The following is a 20,803-nucleotide window of genomic DNA, read 5'->3' as shown; positions in this document are numbered from 1 at the left end:
AATTTGTAAAATTTGAAAAAAGTACTAATCCAAGATATTTTAAAATATCAATGGAAATAATTAGTCGTACAAGTAATTTTAATATATATATATTCGATTCTATCAATTTTTATATTTTTAGAAACCATGTTATGTGGTAATAAGGTTCCTATCAGACGAAAAACAATAAGATTTCTAAGAGAAAGAAAATAATAATGTTTCTACCAAAGGAAATTTTAATATAAAAAAATCAACAACAGTCTCTCATTTAGACATATTGATTTTCAATTATTTAGATAGAGCTTGTAAAAAAATTTGAAAAAAGTACTAACCAAAGACACTTTAAAATATCAATGGAATTAATTTTAATCGTACAAGTAATTTTAATATATATTCTTAATATATATAATTTTAACATATACTCGATTCTTTATCGAATTTACATTTTTAGAAACCACATTTTGTGATAATAAGATTTCTATCAGTCAGGAATCAATAGGATTTCAAAAAGAAAGGAAATTTTAATATAAACAAATCAACAACAATTTAATCTAGGATTGCTTTTCAATTAATCAGAATTATTTAGATAGAGCTAATTTGGAGAAGGTGTTAATCAGAGATATTTTAAAAATATCAATGAAATTAATTAGTCATGCAAGCAATGTAATTTTAATATATTCAATTCTTTATTGATTTTACATTTTTAAAAATCATGTTCATGGTAACAAGAAACAATGAAATTTTTAACAGAAAGGAAATAATAAGGTTTCTAATAAAAGGGAACTTTAATATAAAAGACTCACTAAAACGATAATGTAAATGTATTATTCTTCAATTAATCAGAATTATTTAGATAGAATTTGTAAAATTTGAAAAAAGTACTAATCCAAGATATTTTAAAATATCAATGGAAATAATTAGTCGTACAAGTAATTTTAATATATATATATATTCGATTCTATCAATTTTTATATTTTTAGAAACCATGTTATGTGGTAATAAGGTTCCTATCAGACGAAAAACAATAAGATTTCTAAGAGAAAGAAAATAATAAGGTTTCTAACCAAAGGAAATTTTAATATAAAAAAATCAACAACAGTCTCTCATTTAGACATATTGATTTTCAATTATTTAAAGCTTGTAAAAAATTTGAAAGAAATGCTAATCAAAGACATTTTAAAATCAATGGAATTAATTTTAGTCGTACAAGTAATTTTAATATATATTCTTAATATATATAATTTTAATATATACTCGATTCGTTATCGATTTTTAGAAACATTTTGTGATAATAAGATTTCTATCAGAAGGAAAACAATAAGATTTCTAAGAGAAAGAAATAATAAGGTTTCTAACCAAAGAAAATTTTTTAAAAATCAACAACAATTTCATTTAAACATATTGTTTTTCAATTATTTAGATAGAACTTGAAAAATATATTCGACTGAAATACATATTCGACTTGAAATATTGTACATATTCGATTCTTTATTGAATTTGTTTTAGAAATCACATTTTGTGATAATAAGATTTTTATCAGACGGGAAACAATAGGATTTCTAAGAGAAAGGAAATTTTAATATAAACAAGTCAACAACAATTTCATCTAGGATTGTTTTTCATCAGAATTAATCAGAATTATTTAGATGGAACTAATTTGAAGAAGGTGCTAATCAACACTTTAAAATCAACGAAATTAATCAGTTAATAAGTATAATTCTACTATACTTATGTTCGATTTTTTATTTCACATTTTCAAAAATCACGTTATGCGATAATAAGATTTCAATCAGTAATTAGTGTTTTATCAGTAATTTTATTAGTAGTTATTATTATCGCATTGCGCTCTGTAGTTATATAATAGCGCGTGCGCAACTAATATAATATCTGCCGATATTACATATAAAGCTATATTAATGTTATTTGACGATTACTTCCTGTTAACGGTCCGGAGTTAATGCGGACGTTCGCCGGGGATTCATAATCAAATGATGAAAATTTCGTTCGGTCGGTATTCGGCATAATGAAATTTCACTGCGAAATCATTCCACTGATATTATATATCCACGGACTTTTCTCTCGGAAACGAATTCAAACTACCTTGTGCACGCCATCACAGAAGAACGCATGCGACATCCGCATAATTGCAAAAGGCGGTACGTCACTAACTATTGTACTTCCTCCCCCTCCCTCTTCCCTCTCCTCTTTCTCACGGTCCTTCCATAAGTCGTTAACACATTCTTGGACGCGGCGCTGCAGAATTTCCTGCTGATACCTGCGAAAAAGCTTCATATTCGAGCTTAATACCCCTTTTAGAATGTACGACGTGACGATACGGAAAAAGGCGAAAAGCGAAGTAGTCTCCATTCCGTACGTCTTCATACCGCGGAGGCGAGTAGTGCTGCATTTTTCTTCAAAGTTAATTTCAATTTCTTTCCTCCTCCGCCAACTTAATTAAAATGTACCTCGAATTTTCCGCTAAGTAACATGCGCGCATGTGTGTGTGTGTGTGTTTAAATTATATTTTAAAGCTATAATTATGTTTCAATATTTTTTTTTTAAGAAAAACAGTGAAGAATGTTGATGTAATGAGATTAAGTTTATTCTTCTTCGAGAGGGTCTCGCGTCTTTCGAGAAAATGATAAATTCACGGCACTGACGAGAGACAAATTGAGATGGAACGGGACGGAACTTTATTCATCGTATTTCATCGTTTCGATTCGGGTCGTTGACAAGAAAAAAAAAACAGAAAAAAAAGAGGCAAATTAACCAACGTCATCGTCGTGATCGAACAGCTGCTTTTTCAACCGACACGATTGCTCTTTCTCTCTTTCTCTTTAATTGGGGATCATCCTCCATGTGAAATTAATGAATGCTGACGCGACTTTGAAGCCGAATCCCATTTCCAAAAGAACGTTCCGGCGCGTTGCGTGTCGCGGTGGTGCAAACCGCGTCTCTAACCTCCCCATTTCCACCCCCTCCTTCCCGCCGTCCTCGCCAAACAGCCCGGACTCGCCGACCTCCCCCCTCCGCCCTTATATACGCCGTTGTTTCGCCCTTCTTCCGCCGGCGCACAATAATTATGGCAGTCGTGTGCATCGCGCTCGCCGTGTCACCTCATCCCTCACCCCTCGCGCTCCCCCTCCTACCCCTTCCTCGAGTTCCAGAGCATAGGGGGCTGGCTCGTGGTCGACGGAAGATAGGTGGTGGTAAGGGTGGTGGGTTTTAGTCCGGGAGAATATTAAAGTTTGCTCATTAACCGCTGATGCATTGCCCTGTCGGCTCACCCTTTCCATTCCTCTCTCTCTCTCTCTCGTCCCCTCTCCCCCTTCCATCCTTCTTCTTTCCGCGTCCTGTCTTCTTCTCGCGTTCTCGTTACGACGATACGAAAGTAGTCTCGTATTAACGCGGGTAAAAAATGTTGCCGTTCGGTACAGACGCCCTCCCTCTCCGCCTCTTCCTCCCCTACCTCCTTCCCTTCGCACCCCCGCCCCGTTATTAATCATCATCCCAGCTTCGAGACGTGCCCCTGCGCGAACACGGATTTAGAGTGGGAGATCGTGATCTTGAGTAAGGGAGATTTATTGCGGACCGAGGGGTGTACAGAGCTTCACGTGACATAATATACCTCTACTCTTCCCCATTTGCGCACGATCGGATAATGAGATGGCTCGATGAGACAATCGTGCACCGCGCAATCGAATCGCACCCTTAACGGATCGATCTCTCGACATTTGAATTTTCTTTCGATTTCTCCGTTTTTTGCATTTGTCTTTTCTCCGTGTTTTGTATTCGGATCTTAAAGGGATCCCTCATTGAACAGCGAACTCTTACACGATACAGCGCCCTTATCTAAATCCTCATCCCATATCTCTCTCTATTACGTTATTTATAAAAAAGATGCACTGCTTTTTCTACTCTACTTTACCGACATTTCAGGTACATACGGACCGAGATTTATCGCGGACCGAGGGGTGTACAGAGTTTCACATGACATAATATACCTCTACTCTTCCCCATTTGCGCACGATCGGATAATGAGATGGCTCGATGAGACAATCGTGCACCGAGCAATCGAATCGCACTCTTAACGGATCGATCTCTCGACATTTGAATTTTCTTTCGATTTCTCCGTTTTTTGCATTTGTCTTTTCTCCATGTTTTGTATTCGGATCTTAAAGGGATCCCTCATTGAACAGCGAACTCTTACACGATACAGCGCCCTTATGTAAATCCTCATCCCATATCTCTCTCTATTACGTTATTTATAAAAAAGATGCACTGCTTTTTCTACTCTACTTTACCGATATTTCAGGTACATACGGACCGAAATGTTTGGGGCAGGTGCCATTTATTAATTAGACTACTAAACTCAATTTTCACAGTTCCACAAGTTTTTATTGTGCAGTCCGCTATTGGGTATGCTATTGATTGCATAAAAGCTACAAAACATTTATACAAGGCTAATGTCTTTATGAGGTGATAGCTTTAGACTCCATGTTGATCTAAGAAATCGATAAATAAATATATAATCTTATACTTTTTTTTCTTTCTCAGTATATAATCGGTTTCGCCGTGTCCGTTTGCATCTATACTTCAACTGTAGAAAAGGATTTTTAATTCTATGCAGGCGATAAAAATTACAGTGTTTTGTCGATAAAACAGATAGGTTGAGGGATCCCCTTAAACGCGGAGAATGTTCGTAAAAGTTTCTCTAAACGCATCCACGGCTTTCGGCCGGAGTAGCGTAATTAAAATTAATTAAAACGCGAATTTGCGCGATTACTCGAAATTGAGATACATTTTTCATCGCGCTTTCCTGGGCACGCTTTTCCCGGCAGCGAGAATAACCTTAAAACGAGCATTCGACGAATCCCTCGGTACAGACCGATACCACGGCTCATCACTCTTCATCGTTCCCTTTGTCATCGAGACAGAAATGAAAGCCGTTGCTGTGGTAACCATTTTAACGTGTCTCCGAAACCACTAATAGCAATTTACCCAACGTGCATATCCAGGTAGTGCGTAATTAAGCTCTGTCTCTTCCCACGCCCCTTAGAGCCACCCTCTCTCCCCATCCTCCCCACCTAACCTCTCATCCCTTACGCAAGCGAGACACGAGCAGGTTTTGCGGTTGCGAAAGGCGCGCGCGCGCGTCGCGGCGAGGGGTGGGAGGGGGAGGAGAGAGAGCATTAGCGGCATCATGGACCATGCTCTCTCCCCGGAATGCCGTACCGTGTCGTTATAACGCTCTTCCTTCCTCGGAGGAACCACAATGCTTCCTGCGAATTTCCAAATCCATCTGGATTACAGCCTCGAGCAACGCTTCATGGCGGAATTCATGAGTGAGTCGGAGGCTCATCGACGAAAGAGGTGCGGGGCGGGGGGTGTATAATAGATATAGCGGAAATAAGGTATTTTGCAAACGCGCGGAAGGCACTATAACTCAATTATAACCACCTGACAAAGGGGATCCGATTATTCGAATTGTCTCAAGAGAGTTGTTCAACTGTTTCTATTCTTTGTGCGTAATCGAATCAAAACTCCCCCGTTTCCTCATCCCTCTCGAAAAATGTTGTGTCATCGGAAAAGCGGAAATTGCACTATAAACCATGTAAAAGAGTGACTTTTCTCCTCTATCTCTCTCTCTCTCTTAATAACACATGTATTTAATACAATTTCAGTTCGTTTCATGTTCATCTGCTCATCCACATAGCTGTGTAGAAATTTAAAAATTTCACAAATATCAAATATCCGAGACATCACAAGATATCAAGTTATTCAGAGAATCTAAATAACTAGGAATTAAAAATATGTTCCGGGTTTTATTTAATTTCAAATATAAAAGAATTATATTATATTTTTTCATTTCCGCTGATCCCTATTACGATAAAATATACGTCTACCTGAAACTTTGATCAAGTTTTAAGCCGGAATAAATTTTTCGCTATACATGCATAACATTTTCAACATTTATATAGCGCTTACAAGCTTCTCGGCGCGAAGCCGATTGTTACTATTCGTTGTTTCGGTAAACCCCGTTAACGAGTATTCGGTGTAATTACCACTTTGTTCATTCGTCCAAACCGAGTCGGAAAACGAGAAACGTGCCGCGAAATAACGGTAACTTTTAAAGAACTACCAATCCGATGAAGCGCGAGCGTTGAATCAGGGTTAAAAGTTTCCGGCGTGTCTGGCGTGCGGCGTAAATAACAACGTTTAGAGATCGCGAGAGCCTCGTTAAATAGGGGGTGAAAGTTTGTCCCGACCAATTATTCGCAATCTAAATAACGAACGCATCGTAAGTTGTGCAACATCAATGTTGGTTCATCGCGTGCACCAGTAGCTGCGAGATTTTCAATTTCTACGTCGACAAGGAAATCTCGCGAGCTAGAAAATTCTGATTCCGATGAAACCTTTTATACATATGTAGAGGGGATGAATTTATAAATTTTCATTTGAAGAAATAAATAATTTTTTTTAAAAACCTTGAAAAAGATTATTTTATTAATATGATTAAATAGAGGCGTTCTTGCCATGAAACTTTTGTATGAAACATTTTTTGATATCTCGAATAATTTTGGAGATAAAAAACAAAAATTATATAAAAATATAAAAAACAAATATTTTATATTATATAATTTAAATTATTATATTTTTTAATTATTATATTTTTAATATAATATTTTATATTATATAAAAAAAAAATTATACATATGAGGGGTGGCTTCATCTCTTAAAATCGCTTTTGGGCCGCAACGAGTGATACATAATAATCTATAAAATTTACCCTGATATTGTATTTGTGGATTTTGGCAGTTGTAAGTTATTAATAATACGTGCATTCGAATATCCTGATCTTACTGATTAATTAAAGGTCTAAATGGAATATAAACGTGACAGTAAAACGCCTGGAAAAATTGATCGCCTCGCGCGAAACACAGATTAGCATATATATTGCAAATAACGGACAACGCTTTAAACCATTTTAAACCGGAATTACGAGATTTTGTAGTTTCTTGCGTTATATTCTGACTTTGGTGCGCGCGTGTCAATCTTTCGTCGTTTATCGATTTGTCTTTCTCCTCCTTCACTTCTCTGTTCCTCGCACTATTCCATTATTTTTCCTTTTTTTTTATCATCTATCCATTATGCATACTAAAAGATAGAAAGAGGGAGAGGAAAAGCCGTCTAACCACCGATCTTACCTGTTGCAACGTAAGCTTTCAATTCTCAGAGAACATAGCGACAAGGGATTTCGATCTGAGCTATAAAAAAAACGTATGCAAGGCATTAGTTTATATTAGATTAGTTTTTCGCAAAAATTCTTAGATGCTTGAGAAAGATCTTTGCTATCTGAAAATTTAATAAATGAATAAAATTAATCGAATTTATAAAAACAAAACTAATTGCAAAGTTTTTTACTTTTTAAATCCTTTTATCTTCACAACTAATAAAAAAATCAATTTTTTTAAAAATTCATAAATTAATCGTTCTATAAAAATTTAGAATGACACCAGATTTTTGAAGTCTTGAATAAAATAGAGTGCAAATTACATGAGAAGAATCTTGGCGGTTTTTCGAAATTTATCGTGTGATCGATAAAAGAAGGGGAATTTTTTTCACACAAAGACAGATGTCGCTTTATCATCATCCGCACCCAACTTTCCCTCTTCCTCGATTAGATCGTACATGGCAATGAGGGAGTTGGTTAGTTTTGCATTTATGAATCTTGAATTCTCTCTTTCTTGGGTGCTCAGGGGGATTAGAATGCATGAACGTTTCCGCTACGGCGGCTTTAGCCATAGACCAGAGGGCATTAAGGGCAGCTTCGACGGCGCGTTACCGCGTATGTCTGCATTATGTGGAGTTTACCCGCGGATTACAACAGTAAAGTACGTCGGTAGCCATAGTTTAGGGGTGAGCGAGGGAGGAGAGGGATAAGGGGGCGAGAGGGAGCGAGCCAATGTTTGCGATCGCCGCATTCGCGGTTATTGGACAGTCGTACTGTTTAGTCCTCGACGATTATGCTAAATTATTGTTTACACCATTCCCGCATCGTATTCATCTATTTGCTATGCAAGCCGATAGTTACAAATGTGTTACTGTTTTAGTTGTTACTGCTTTAGCCCAGAAGAACCGGGATATATATAATTAATTTGCCATACTTAACCCCCATTAATTAATCTCTTGGACTCTCTGTATCTAGGTCCTCTTTATGGTTCTAGATTCGACGTCATTTGGTGAAAGAAAGTGCAAAATGTATTAATGATAAACACGATGTACTATTAGTCACTACGATAAATCTCTGGAAACATCTCGCGTCGAGTTAGCGTCGTGAAAAGAAAAGAGAAACGGAGGAACAGTAAATAAAATTAGCCGAGACGTCATAAATTTTCTTTATTTCCCGCGTAAACCGACTGTTTCGTGTTTCGACGCGTTAATCATTGGCTCTCGGCAGCACCGATTAAACCTCAAAGTCATTCCGAAAGATAGATATCGGTTTGCAGGATGCGAGTTCAGGTGAACAGAAGGGATAATCCCGCGGAGTTAGTGTCAGTCAAGCCTGAATTACGACGTGTGATGGTACGGACGGCTCTATTTGCTGTAAAATTATGATAAACTGCGCTTCGCTGCCCGATAATAATAAATACGTGATCGATGACCTGCCGTTATTTCCGAACCGCGCTATTATTACATGACAGGACATTAACCGAAAATATTAACCCAATAAACATGCGTACCAACCGTTGTATCTACGTAGAAATCAAATCAAAAATGTTTATGTTTCAAACTTTAATTACGCGTCAATATAATTTTATCAAAGAGACATGGGAATAAAATTAAAAATTAAAGTAAGGAATTTTAAAAAATTCGTACTTTAAAAGGGGCAACTCTAGAAAGATATTTTAGTGCAAGTTTAAAGTTAAAAAAATAGTGAATTTAAGTGTGAAATAATTTTTAAAAAAATCAAAGGACCTTTATTTATAGAATTTTGTTAATCTTTTTTTTTCGAGGGCTTACATCGCGCGCGCATTTTTTTCGTTTCGGAAAAAGCGCGAGTAATCAACGCGATTGACTCGACCATCTAATGGCCTCAGACATTATACGTCCGACACTAATTGCGAAGTGCGAAATATCGATTGCAGTTTACGCGGCTGTTATGGACAGGTAGTACTGGCATCGAAATCTATCGGATCATCCGTCGGAGTAGATTTACGGCATTTAATCACTCGAGTTTAATCGCGATTACCGCGCAGGATTACGTCACACAGGATTACGCATCGAATTATACGGACGTGTTGTGAATGTTTTTTAGCGTCAGTTCAACGTGGCGTTTGACTGGCGCTAAAGCCAACGCGGCCAATTGTAACGGCAAGAAAGACAGGAGATTAAGTGACACGCTAATTTAAATTATGTTTTTAGAAGGCCGGCAGAAAAAAATTGTCAGGTGCAATTTTGACAGTTTACATTTTTGTTGGATTATATAAAAATCAGCTGACGCTTCGCCGCCATTTTAATTAGCGAGATGACCGGTTTGACGTAATAAAATGCACAATCGATGGACAATCAGTCCCTTCACCTTTACTTCATCTTGTTGTGCATCGTGTCGTATTATTGGTTGAATTTTTCCCAATCGCACGGAGAGAACTCACGTTGATCACGTTGATTAATAGCGATTAATAACTCAATTTCGCTCATTTGTCATTCTGTAATTAACGACGCGCCGCTACGTTTTTGCGATAATTATCGCGGAAAGTTGCGAGGATATACTTAAATTAGTAAAAGCGAACGTGAGTTTTGCAATTTCGTCGCGTTACGTGTGTATGATTAAATTCCTAACGGAGACCCGATATTTACGACGCACACATACGCACGCATGTATGTCTCAGGGCTCGCTGTGGACCTGAGAACGTGGCGGATAGAGCAATCGTTTCGCCATTGTGTGTGCCAGACAACTCCTCACCAATAATGGAAATGGAGAGGGCATTCGAGTAGAGATTGCGCTCGGTGGTAGATTGGTCTGACAAAGCTCCGCAAAGAGACAACGCGGGACCTCTATACAGATTGCTATCCGCTTTTTTTTCTCTGAGACCCGAGATCCTGCTTTCTTTTTTTTTTTCAAAGCGAGACGTCTTGATTTTGCGAAGAAGCATGTGTCCTGCCCTTGACTGAGAGTCGCAATCTGTTGCGAGTACGATCTGACACGTATAAGGATTTTCGTCTAGGGACATTCTAAAATCACCAGACACAAAAAAATCACCAGACACCTAAAATCACTAGACTTCTCTAGCTAGACGACTAGTTCTAGGATCATCACAGGTTTTCAGGAGTTTGAACATTAGATAAATGGATTTTATCTATTGTGTTTTATATCTTAATCTTTAAAGAGTGTAAAGTCAGTTCTTCCTGGACGAAAATCGATCACAAGTGACGGTAAATAACTTTATCGTTCCGGGAAATGCAATTTTGAGAAAACATCGCGGTGACGTTCGGTAAACTAACAACGTTCGCAATCAGTTCTTTCTTGTTGGACACGACGTTTCTCTATCAGTTTGTTTGAAAGTGTTTTCCTTTCAGAAACCCACCGGGAGACATTTTGTTCCACGTGTCTCGAAACGCAAGGTGCTCGACGACGAAAACGTCAAACTTTATACGAAATCCGAAAGCTCCTTCTTCTCGTCAACCCGTTCAGGGATTATCGATATATCAAAAGTTCGAGGGCCTACGGTCTCGTATTTACGTCACGTGGTAATTGCAAAAATAAAAGTGAGCAAACAATTTTTTTAAATCTTACGAACTTTTCAAGCGATTTCGAAACAAATTTAACAATCAACGTGGACATACTTTTTTTTTTTATTTCAGATAAAACAATCCAAAGTGCCTGCGTGATTGCAAAAGTATCAAGAGTTCGCAATCATCTTCAGAATTTAATCACATGACATTGAGACCGGGAGTGCGAGAGCGCGATAAATTTGCGGGAATCATTTCGCCGATATTTCCTCTCCGACGCAGATTTGCTTTTTTGTGTACATGCACGTACATCCGGTGTCAGCGATAAAACGCGGGCTCGGGAGCGGAAACCGGCTTTTAACGTTTATTTTGAATCACATTTATGCCCCGCGGCTCATCGGCCGAAATGAGCATTTGAGCGATGATTTATAATCTGGGTCGACGCGCGGCCGAAATCACCGGCTCGTTTTCATTGCTCGCGCAATTTTTTTTGTGAGCCGCGAAGGACGCCAACCTCGCCGTTATTCAACGTTTTAATAGCGAAAGGGGGATGACTGGTGGCATTTGGCTGTTTCGTGGTTCACTTATGTACGCTTAATCGCCGTGAATTCTTGCTGCAAAAATTCTATTGCATTCTTTTTCACTCAATCGAGGCATAACGATGGCTTTTTATCCCAAAAATGTGGTTTTACAGATTCAAGAATTTGTAAAAAATTACATTAAAATTATATGTCACTCTTTTAAATGGAATCGATGTATTATTACTGACAGTAGCGGTTTCAGTTGTTAGTATAGTGCTGCAAAAATCTCATTGAAAGAGCCAGTGGCTGATTTTTCAGTGAAATTTCACTGTCACAATCAGTGAAATATGAAACGGATCAAAACGTGTGAATATTTTATTGATCTTCAATTGTAACATTTTCATTAATTTAGTTTAAGAGAGCAGGTCACACGTGATCGATTAAATTTAAATTGAAGTAAATGAGTGGAAAGCAAGTTAGGTAACGCTAAATAGGGGTACAATGTCGTTTCTTGCACATGAGATCTTGTTATGCATCGAGAGCATTTCCAAACGACGGATTTGTCGACATCCGTCTCGCGACTTGCCCCCTCGCCGACTAACTACGAACTAAACTGCGAACTCCGAGACGTCACGTATTAACCAATCGGATCGGTCGACGGTGTCAACGCGTCTCCACCACGGCACATGTATAATACAATGCGAGTAATTTTGAGGTACGAGTTCAGACACACGGTCACGTACACACACAGGAATTACGTGAGACAAACTACGTTGCCCTGTGCGTGATCGCGCACAGGATGTGCTCGCGCATGTTGACGTCTATACGGAATGTCCCGGCAAGGTGTTATGCCAGTGGCATAACGGGGAATTCCGAATCAATACGTTGGAATTCCGACAATCAACGTCAGACCGAGCGTTAACGTAAGACTCGAGGAACGATCGTTACGTTCAAAGGATTATACGATTAGCGAGCCCCAACTTTCAGTTAACAACCTTAGGGTAACGCTATTTGGCTCTACAGAGAAGACCTTTCACCAGAACCATTTCATCAGTGAACTATCATCAGCTGACACGTGTGCCATCAAATTTGCATCCGGTAGATCTTCTTCTTCTCAGTCCTTTTATCCGATTCCGGACGTGGTGTGATCTCTCTTTCATATTCTCGATAGTTTCGCACCATTACCTTCCGAGGGAGCGTGTACAATTTTTTCGGTTCTGCCGGGAATCGAACCTGAGATCCTCGGCTTTGTAGGCTAGTGCGCTATCTACTGTGCCATGCTTCACTATATCTATATCCAGTAGATAATATCGTCTATTTCTAATGGGAGATAAGTATTCTTTGCCTTCGGCAACACCAATTGTACGAAAGCCTCAAAGAGGGCTCGCCTTGTACGACACTTGTTAGTCGTGTCTGGTATAAAAGTTCACGAGCAAATTTCCGATAAAAATCTTCCCCCTCGCGCTCTATAGCAGAATGTTCCTCGTATATAGAACGCGTCTGCCTGTTTCCGAACACACGCCACGTGCGTGTCGATACACATTGTCCCGGATCCGCCCTCGCGTTGGCGCCGGCGGAGGCGGGGGCGGACGGGGGGGTTAAGCCACGTATGGGGGAGGTCTACCGCGAAACTACGAAGTTATTGGCGACATATGCGAAAGTTCGTTTAACCCCTTCGTCCTTTCCGATGAATATGCAAGAGCGGTACCGAAACGAGCCGACGATGTTCCGATGCTCGTCGTCGCTCCGAGCGGACGTGAAATACGCTTCGACGATGCATTCGGGCAAAAGGGGAATCGATATTCCCGGTCTTTTGCGTGCGAATCGAGTCTAGCGTTAGTTCGGGATGTGATATACGACGAATACACGTTACCGCGAAACGATCGTACTTTATTGGTCAGTGTTTACTCGCTGCAAGAAGTGCTTTATAACGAATATGTATATCTATTATTATTGTATATATGTATTATTCGATTTTCTTAGTGGTGGTTCTTCTAGTTGATGCTGTGCAGTTAATTATCTGAATTATAATTAATGCTGATTCAATAAAGCGGCTCTTATTTTTTTGAGGTATTAAATGGTATCATGCTGTCCCCAAAGTTGCTGAAACTAATCAGCTGTCATTTTTAAACGCACAGAAAGCGGATAAAGTAAAATATTTTTCAATAGAGAACATTTATAGCAATTTACTTCCTGTTGGACATCTTGCATAATTGTTTAAATTAATTAATGTAGATTGGTAAACTCCTTAAACTCTTATACAATGGTATAAAAATATTTTGTAAAAGTAAAATCGTTGAAATTAAACTGAAAAATACTGAAAAAAATTCGAGATTGAAAAATTTCGAAAAACATAGTCTTGCTGCTGGCTACTTTGAATATATGTGTACGTAAGCGTTTGTATGCGATTTTATGAAAAAAAAAATTAATTAATAACAAAAGAAACTGAAATTCAGTTAGAAGAAAGAGATAAGACCAAGACATCAAATATAATCTCTAAATAGATCTCTTATTCTTATTTCCTTTCTAGGGAAAACTTAATTTTGTTTCTTTGTGACTGAATATTGGCAGACTCATTCCATTTCCTTTGGTCTCCGAAGAGACGCAACGGCTCTCAAATGAGAGGACGAGGCCTTTTCGAGAATTTTCACGGCGCAAAATATCTCTCACACCTTCATCGATATTCCATTCGCAACCTCGAGGGTCACGTACACACATACACATGCACGCACGCGTAAATACACGAGAGCTGGCTCCATACGCAATGGCGTTGCTGTATAATAACTATATTTTGAGGCGTTCCCTTGTGCGCAGGACAACTTGTCCAATGATGCCTAGTTTTCCTGAATAATCCTAAACAAAGGCTTTTTCCGAAAATAACCTGCTCTGATTCTCCTCCATACTTTGAAAGATTTATCTGGCTAGAAAATTTCGAGAGAAATGTAAATAAAAATTAAATTTCGAATTTTTGGAGGTTTCTTGCAATTTTAGAGAATCTTTGAATATTTGAATCTTTTTTAAATTTTATTTGCTTAGCGAATTCTGAGATATAGAATATTTAAATTATTCAAGATTTAGAAATTATGCAGAAATTTCGTAAAATTTATTTTGGAGAATTTAACAATTAAATATTCTCTTAGAAAGTTTTTATTCATAAATTATATCCTGAAAATCCTTGATGCATTTCTGAAACTTTAAACGTATTAATTTAGAAAAATGCTGCATCTTTCTCAACTTTTGAATCCAGACTTAAAATCATGGAAATTTATATGATTACTAGAACTTTAAAAGTTCCTGGGGTAGTTTTCAAAACTTTAAAAACATGTAAAATGTAACAAACTTTGGATTGTTGGTTATTAAAAATTATTTACACATTTTTAACTTATAAAAAAATTGAAGCTTTCAAGACATGAAATTTTACATCGAACAATTGCGAAGCACAAAGCCTTCAAAGTTCACGAAATTTGATTCAAAACTCACAACAAGATCTCACAATAACTTAAACATTTATTTGCATCAAGCATAAGTTTGTAAAGTTTGCATTGCTTTTGGTTTCCTCTAACTTATTTATTCGATTCCTCGTTACAATAAACAGCTCAGAAATGCGAAACACGTTTATTTTGCAGTAACAAATGGTCAATAAAAATGGAATTTCGCCAAACAAACGCGCTATTGATCGCGAACACGCGAGGGAATTTATGTTTGTGCTTATGAATATTTCATGTATATTTTTTTAAATATTGACTGGCGTGGCTTTTTCATGGTACTAATGGGCACCATACGTACGCGTACGCGTGTGTTTGTCAGGGCGAAATATTTGTAGATTCTGATATTGCGCAAAAATGTAACACTGAAATTGTCAACAAAAAGAAAAATATTGAAAATATTTCTTTTCATTTTTTCATAACACATATGTTCAATTTTCCTTCTTTCATTTTTACTTAAGAAATACATCATGTATTATATAATTAATAATTTAATATTCCATTAACTCGCTCTCTCCCTTTAAAGTATTAAATATACTAACACTTAGTGATCGTCAAAATATTTATGATGCCTAGCTACGTACAAGAGTTTATTAAACAAGATGAGGAGTACACAAAAAGCTTAATATATACAGTGTAGTGTATTATAAATGTATTTGCACGTAGTAAACTTTCTCCTCCTCTCTCTCTCTCTCTCTCTATTTTCTTTATTTTGTATTCCGCTATTATCATTACACCTCAAAAATGTTTCGTATGAAATAATAATTTCAATTTCCGCTACCTTTACAAAGCTAGGGAAGTTCCAAAGAGAGAAATTTCGAAAAATTTTGATTGGCGCGCGGAAAAATATTTCAGCTCTAAAATATCGAATGATGTCGCTTTCCCTGCGATCGCCTCTTACGCATTTTCTCCCTTTCCGCATTTCTGCCAGGCGAACTCTCTGCGTGACTCATGAATATGGAAAATTAGACGCTTCTCGATGCTCTTTTTTTTCGACCGCAAATTGATTCCGCAAGTGGTGCGTGCAGAGTGCGACGGCGAGGCCGAAGGAAAAAGGATGAATTTCAAAAATGCATTTCGCACAAGTGGAAATTAAAATTCCACTTTCGGAATGAATATAAGTTACAAGGGAAAAAAAGTAAAAGAGCGCGGGAAACGATGCGATTTGCGTCGGCGAACAAAGTTGCCGTTGCATTAAAATGTGCTAAAAAAAATCTTCAAATTTCCGCGTCTTTGTTTCCTGTCAACTTTAATGTCAACTTTAAAGTTCCATCGAATATCGGGATATATTTGATTAAATATTGTATAACCCACTTACCCGGTTTTCACAAAGTTGGCGAAATACTGCATGATACTTTCCGAGAGTGCCATTTCCAGTCTCGTGTAGTTTTTCGGAAAATGGCCAAATCCCTCCACCCACAACGGCGCCCCGAAGACGAATGGAAGTTCTTCGCCGTGCACCGAGCCCATCTTCTATAAACAAAGCAAAGAAACAGAGTTAAGCATATACTTTTGCATATTTTATTCTTTATATAATAATGAAAATAATGAAAATAAAAAAATATTATATAAAATAATTATATATAATAATTATATAATAATTATATATATGTAATAATTATATAATAATTTATATACAATAATTGAAATAAAAAATGATATAAATAAATAATAAAATAGTTTTAAAATAATTAGAGAAATATTTATTACAATAATACTCTTAGATATAATAATTAAAAATATTTATATAAATAATTTAAAAAAAGATGATACAAATAAATGAAAATACTCAGTTTTTAATGCGCAGAGAAACTTGCTCGAAACGTTGAATGATAAAGATAGATGGAGGAACTTAATGTTAATTAAGGAGGAGACGCGCGAAACCGTATGTTGAAATTAATCGCGATAAATTACGCAGCCGATAGATAAAAATGGACGGCGTTTTTCACCTGGTCCGCTTTAATTGCGCGGGACGCCGGCGATAAATCAGAAATACCGCTTAATATTAGCCGGGATTTAGAGACGGTCGTCGTCGTCGTCGTCAGCGCGAGCTTATCCGCAAGCTCGATCATCGCGGACGCGTCAGATGCGATTCAATTTCTCCGGCGAATTACGTTCTAACTGGAACGCTCAGCTGACGTTGACCCTCCCGCTTCAAAAGATGGATAAAGTATTTGCGGATGAACGCGATAATTTATAGTCTCGCTTATTGAGATAAATTCCAGCATCTACGGATCTTCGGATCCCCCGGAATCATCCTCTCGGAATCGGCGGATATCCAAACATCACGCCGATACAAATCGTTATGCTCGAAATCTCAGATTACAGGATATCCCCCAGTTATTATAGACTCGTGGATTTTGGATCCTACGAATTCCGAGATATAACCAGACACTCTCCGGAATCGATCTGAGAGCGTCCGTACCGAGGAACCTATCTGTTCCAGCAAGCACTGAAATGGAATCGGTGATTCTAAGGCGATTACGTACGTACACGTCCGTGCCGAATAGCGCACGAAAGGGCATTTGCCAAGTAGACGAGCTTAGTTCCGAATCGGTACTGGTTAAGATGCTGTCTGCTCTATCAATAGTACGAGAGTAAGAACGGAAAAAACAGATAGAGCAAAAGAAGGAGATATTTATTTTCTGGCAAAGGATCATTTTTGAAAATCGGAATCTGTATTCTGTGACATCCTGTATAAATTTTAATTAAATAATATATAAAAATAATAAAAATAATATAAAAATTGATTAAAATAGGTAAAAATATAAGAATTAATTAAATATAAAAATATAATAAATGTAAAAGTAATATAAAGTAACGTAAAAATTATAAAGAAAATGAGAGATAATAGATAGACAATATAAAGCAGATGATAACGCAGCCAACACCAAATAACAGTTATATAATTGTTAGTAATAATTTTTAATATTATATTCTTATTGTTATTTCATTGTCATATATTCTTATTGTTATTTCATTTCCCAGCAAACACCAAGTAACATTTATATAATTGTTAGTTGTAATTTCCCACTCAGTAATATAACTGTAACATGTTATGTAACCGTTATATAACATTTATATAACAGTTATATTATTATATAACAGTTATATTGTTGAGTGAGAAATTACAACTAACAATTATATAAATGTTACTTGGTGTTTCCTGAGAAATGAAATAACAATAAGAATATATGACAATGAAATAACAATAAGAATATAATATTAAAAGAGAGAGAGAGAGAGAGAGCGAGAGAGAAGGGATGAAATATGAAAGGCAGAAGCCGAAATCCAAAACGCCCGTGTTGCGTATACATCACTGTCGGAACGAATCCGGAGCTTTATCGAAGTTGTTTCGCCAACTAGATTCCGTCATTGTCGAGTGTGTCGGCTAACCGGCAATATACGACCGCTACCGATACCATTAATTTCATTAAGGTGCACATCCCGAGAGCACATCGCTCCCCGGAAAGACCCGGGGCGATTCGCTGGCGGGTGATTGATGCCCCGTGAACGGAATTCGATCGTCTTTATCGCGATCCATTACATCTCCCATATAAGAATCGAGACTCTCTTTTTTTTTCTTTCCGGTTATAAGAATATAGAGCTTAGGAGCTCTGATACGATCGTCGAGATCGGATTATGAAATAATCGACGACGATCAGGACATCGCGTGTGGTTCTGATCAGCCGGCGTCGAGCTCCAGGATCCCACCCGATCTCCTCTCTTTGAGAATAGACTCTCAGCGATTTGCCCGGCGTGGCCCGGGTATAATAAATCTCCCCTCGCGCTCGCGAAAAGCCCGAAAATTGGCGCGGGCGTGAAATTAAAAGGAAAAAATGGAAGGAAGAGCGACGGGAGGCGAAAGAGAATGGCGCGTTCACGTTTTTCGCGCTTTCAACCCTTTTTGGCAGCGGCCGGGTCTCGCGGCCGCCCCGTAACTTTTAGTTTTTATTCTGCAGTTCTTTTTTCCGTTCCAATTTCTCTCCCCTTTTTCGGCCCCCGGGGTCCGTCCGGACCGTATGCGCCTGCGCCCGGCTGCCATAAAATCGACTTCCGGCGTGTCTGGCATCGACAATCGCAGCTCGCGAGTGCAACGGCCGAGCAATTTCACGGTTTAACGCCGCAAATGGAAGACAAGTCGTTCTATGCGAGTCATCGGGAAACGATGTCGTCGACGAGGAAATTCGTTCTCACCGCTTTTGTCTTCATTATTCCGCTGAAAATCCAATCGGATTATCTGTACGCCTTTTCGGCGTCGCGAGGATTCAAGAGTCGCCATTGACTGGGTCGAACTGCCGATGAAAGTCAAATTTGCTCCCAAAATTATCTGTTAACGAGATGATCTCCTCGAGCGAGTTAAATTATATTGATATCTAAAGTTTAAAAATGTACTTGAATATTTTTTGCGCGATTTTTTCAATTTATTACAAGAGATATTCCTACTGATAGGAATAATAGCGTTATATAAATTCACCTGCAGCGTCGACGATGTTACTTTCTCTCTTATGGTTTTGTTTAATATTCTCAATACACCTCAGATGTTAGTTAACGTTATTGTTCTTATCTTTGGAACAATTTCGCTTGCGAGGAATAAGCGAGTTTATCTGCGCAGGATCACTTTTGACACGACTATTGTTCTCTCTCTTCGCGAGAAAATTTCCAACGATCTCTCTGGATAATCTACGAGCCTCGAAAAACGCGTGTAAAAGGATCTATAAAGAACCGGTTAAATGAACGAGAGGAAAACGGAAATTGTTTTGTTTCTCACAAGAGAATACGAATCAAAAGCATTCGACGAAATTAAATTCCCGAATTTTTTTCAGAATTGTCGATCCAAAGATGGAAAAGATTTCAATAAATACTGAATGCAGAATACAAAATAAACTTTCCATTGACGGATCTGGACTGTTATTATTTATTAGAAGAAAAGAATAAAATATAACGAGTGAATTAAATTAAAACTGGTCCTAAAAATGAGAAGTTCCATTAAAAAAAAAAATGCTGAAATCAATTGTCATATAAATTACTATTTATATTTTTATATATTTTTTACATTTTTTTTCTCTGAAAGGCAATAATTTAAAAATAACATCCTCTCTAAAATGATAATCTTATTATTTATCAAATTAAAAATAAAAAAATCTTATTAAAATCTTATAAAAGTAAAAATAAAAATCTTATTATTTATAAAAAAAATAAAAAAAATTCTAATGAAACTTAAAAAATTGTAAAAATTTGAAACGTAAAAAATTTTGATCTTAAATCATGAAATATAAAATGACGTACAAGAAGAGCTATATTTATTGCAGTTGCATTTTAGAAACCACGCAAAGTTTTTTGCAGTTCCGACGTTACACATGCCCACTCACATATAAAACACACACGAATACAAGGAACTATCGTCGAACCCAACGCCGTCTCCTGACTTTTAAGATATTATTCCTTCTCTCCAGTCCTTCACGTCGGTGACGGAGGGAGGAGAAGCTGCAGGCATTGTCGATGCAGGGGTGGGCTTTGAGAGTTCCGCTGATCCGTTACTGTTAGAACTTGGTAGCAGAAATGTAACCGGGAAACGAGGAAAAACAATTCCGCGAGAAGGGCCGACAAGGGGCGACAAAGGGAAAGGGACGAGATGGGAGATCGGGTAAATGTCGAACGAGAGAGGAAATGCTGGGCGCTCTCTGTTATTAAAACTCTGCGTTTCCGCTCGTATGTTACGCTAACGACTCTAACGAAAGCGCGACCTTTCCCTTCGGGAAGAATTCTTAAGATTAATCGAGCAGGGTGTAAAAATTCCAGTCGTGTACGAGTCTCCAACGCGAGACATTTTAACGTTGTGATATTATTTTTATGTAAATGTTTATGTAAATGTTGTGTTTCCAATGCAGGTGTAACGCCTCGATAGGAAAAGCACTCCATTCATTGCTCAGGCATAAAGAGCTTATCGATAAGTTATTGAAACGGGAGTCGATATAATACACAATCAACGGGGGAACCGGCATAATATTACTCTGAATGCGATTTTACATTTAAAAAAAATTACAAACTCAATGATTTCTAAGGGAAAATATTTGTAACAAT

The 20,803-nt window shown here is 37.6% G+C and overlaps 1 protein-coding gene across 2 annotated transcripts in view; it reads right to left on the bottom strand.

Moving 5' to 3' along the window:
* Nlg-4 (neuroligin 4) overlaps nt 1-20,803 on the bottom strand; it is a 235,304-nt gene that overhangs the window by 46,041 nt on the left and 168,460 nt on the right. For both annotated transcript variants that reach the window (XM_083093505.1, XM_083093506.1), the window contains one exon: nt 16,038-16,192. In XM_083093505.1, the coding sequence (XP_082949631.1) occupies nt 16,038-16,192 (155 nt within the window). The remainder of the gene's footprint in view (nt 1-16,037; nt 16,193-20,803) is intronic.

Source organism: Camponotus vicinus, unplaced genomic scaffold (genome assembly GCF_025532165.1).
Source record: "Camponotus vicinus isolate PSW18456_S1 unplaced genomic scaffold, iyCamVici1.0 SCAF_3, whole genome shotgun sequence".
Classification (NCBI taxonomy): Eukaryota; Metazoa; Arthropoda; class Insecta; order Hymenoptera; family Formicidae; genus Camponotus; species Camponotus vicinus.
Note: the sequence above shows the minus strand (reverse complement) of the source record. Positions and strands in the feature narration are given on the sequence as shown.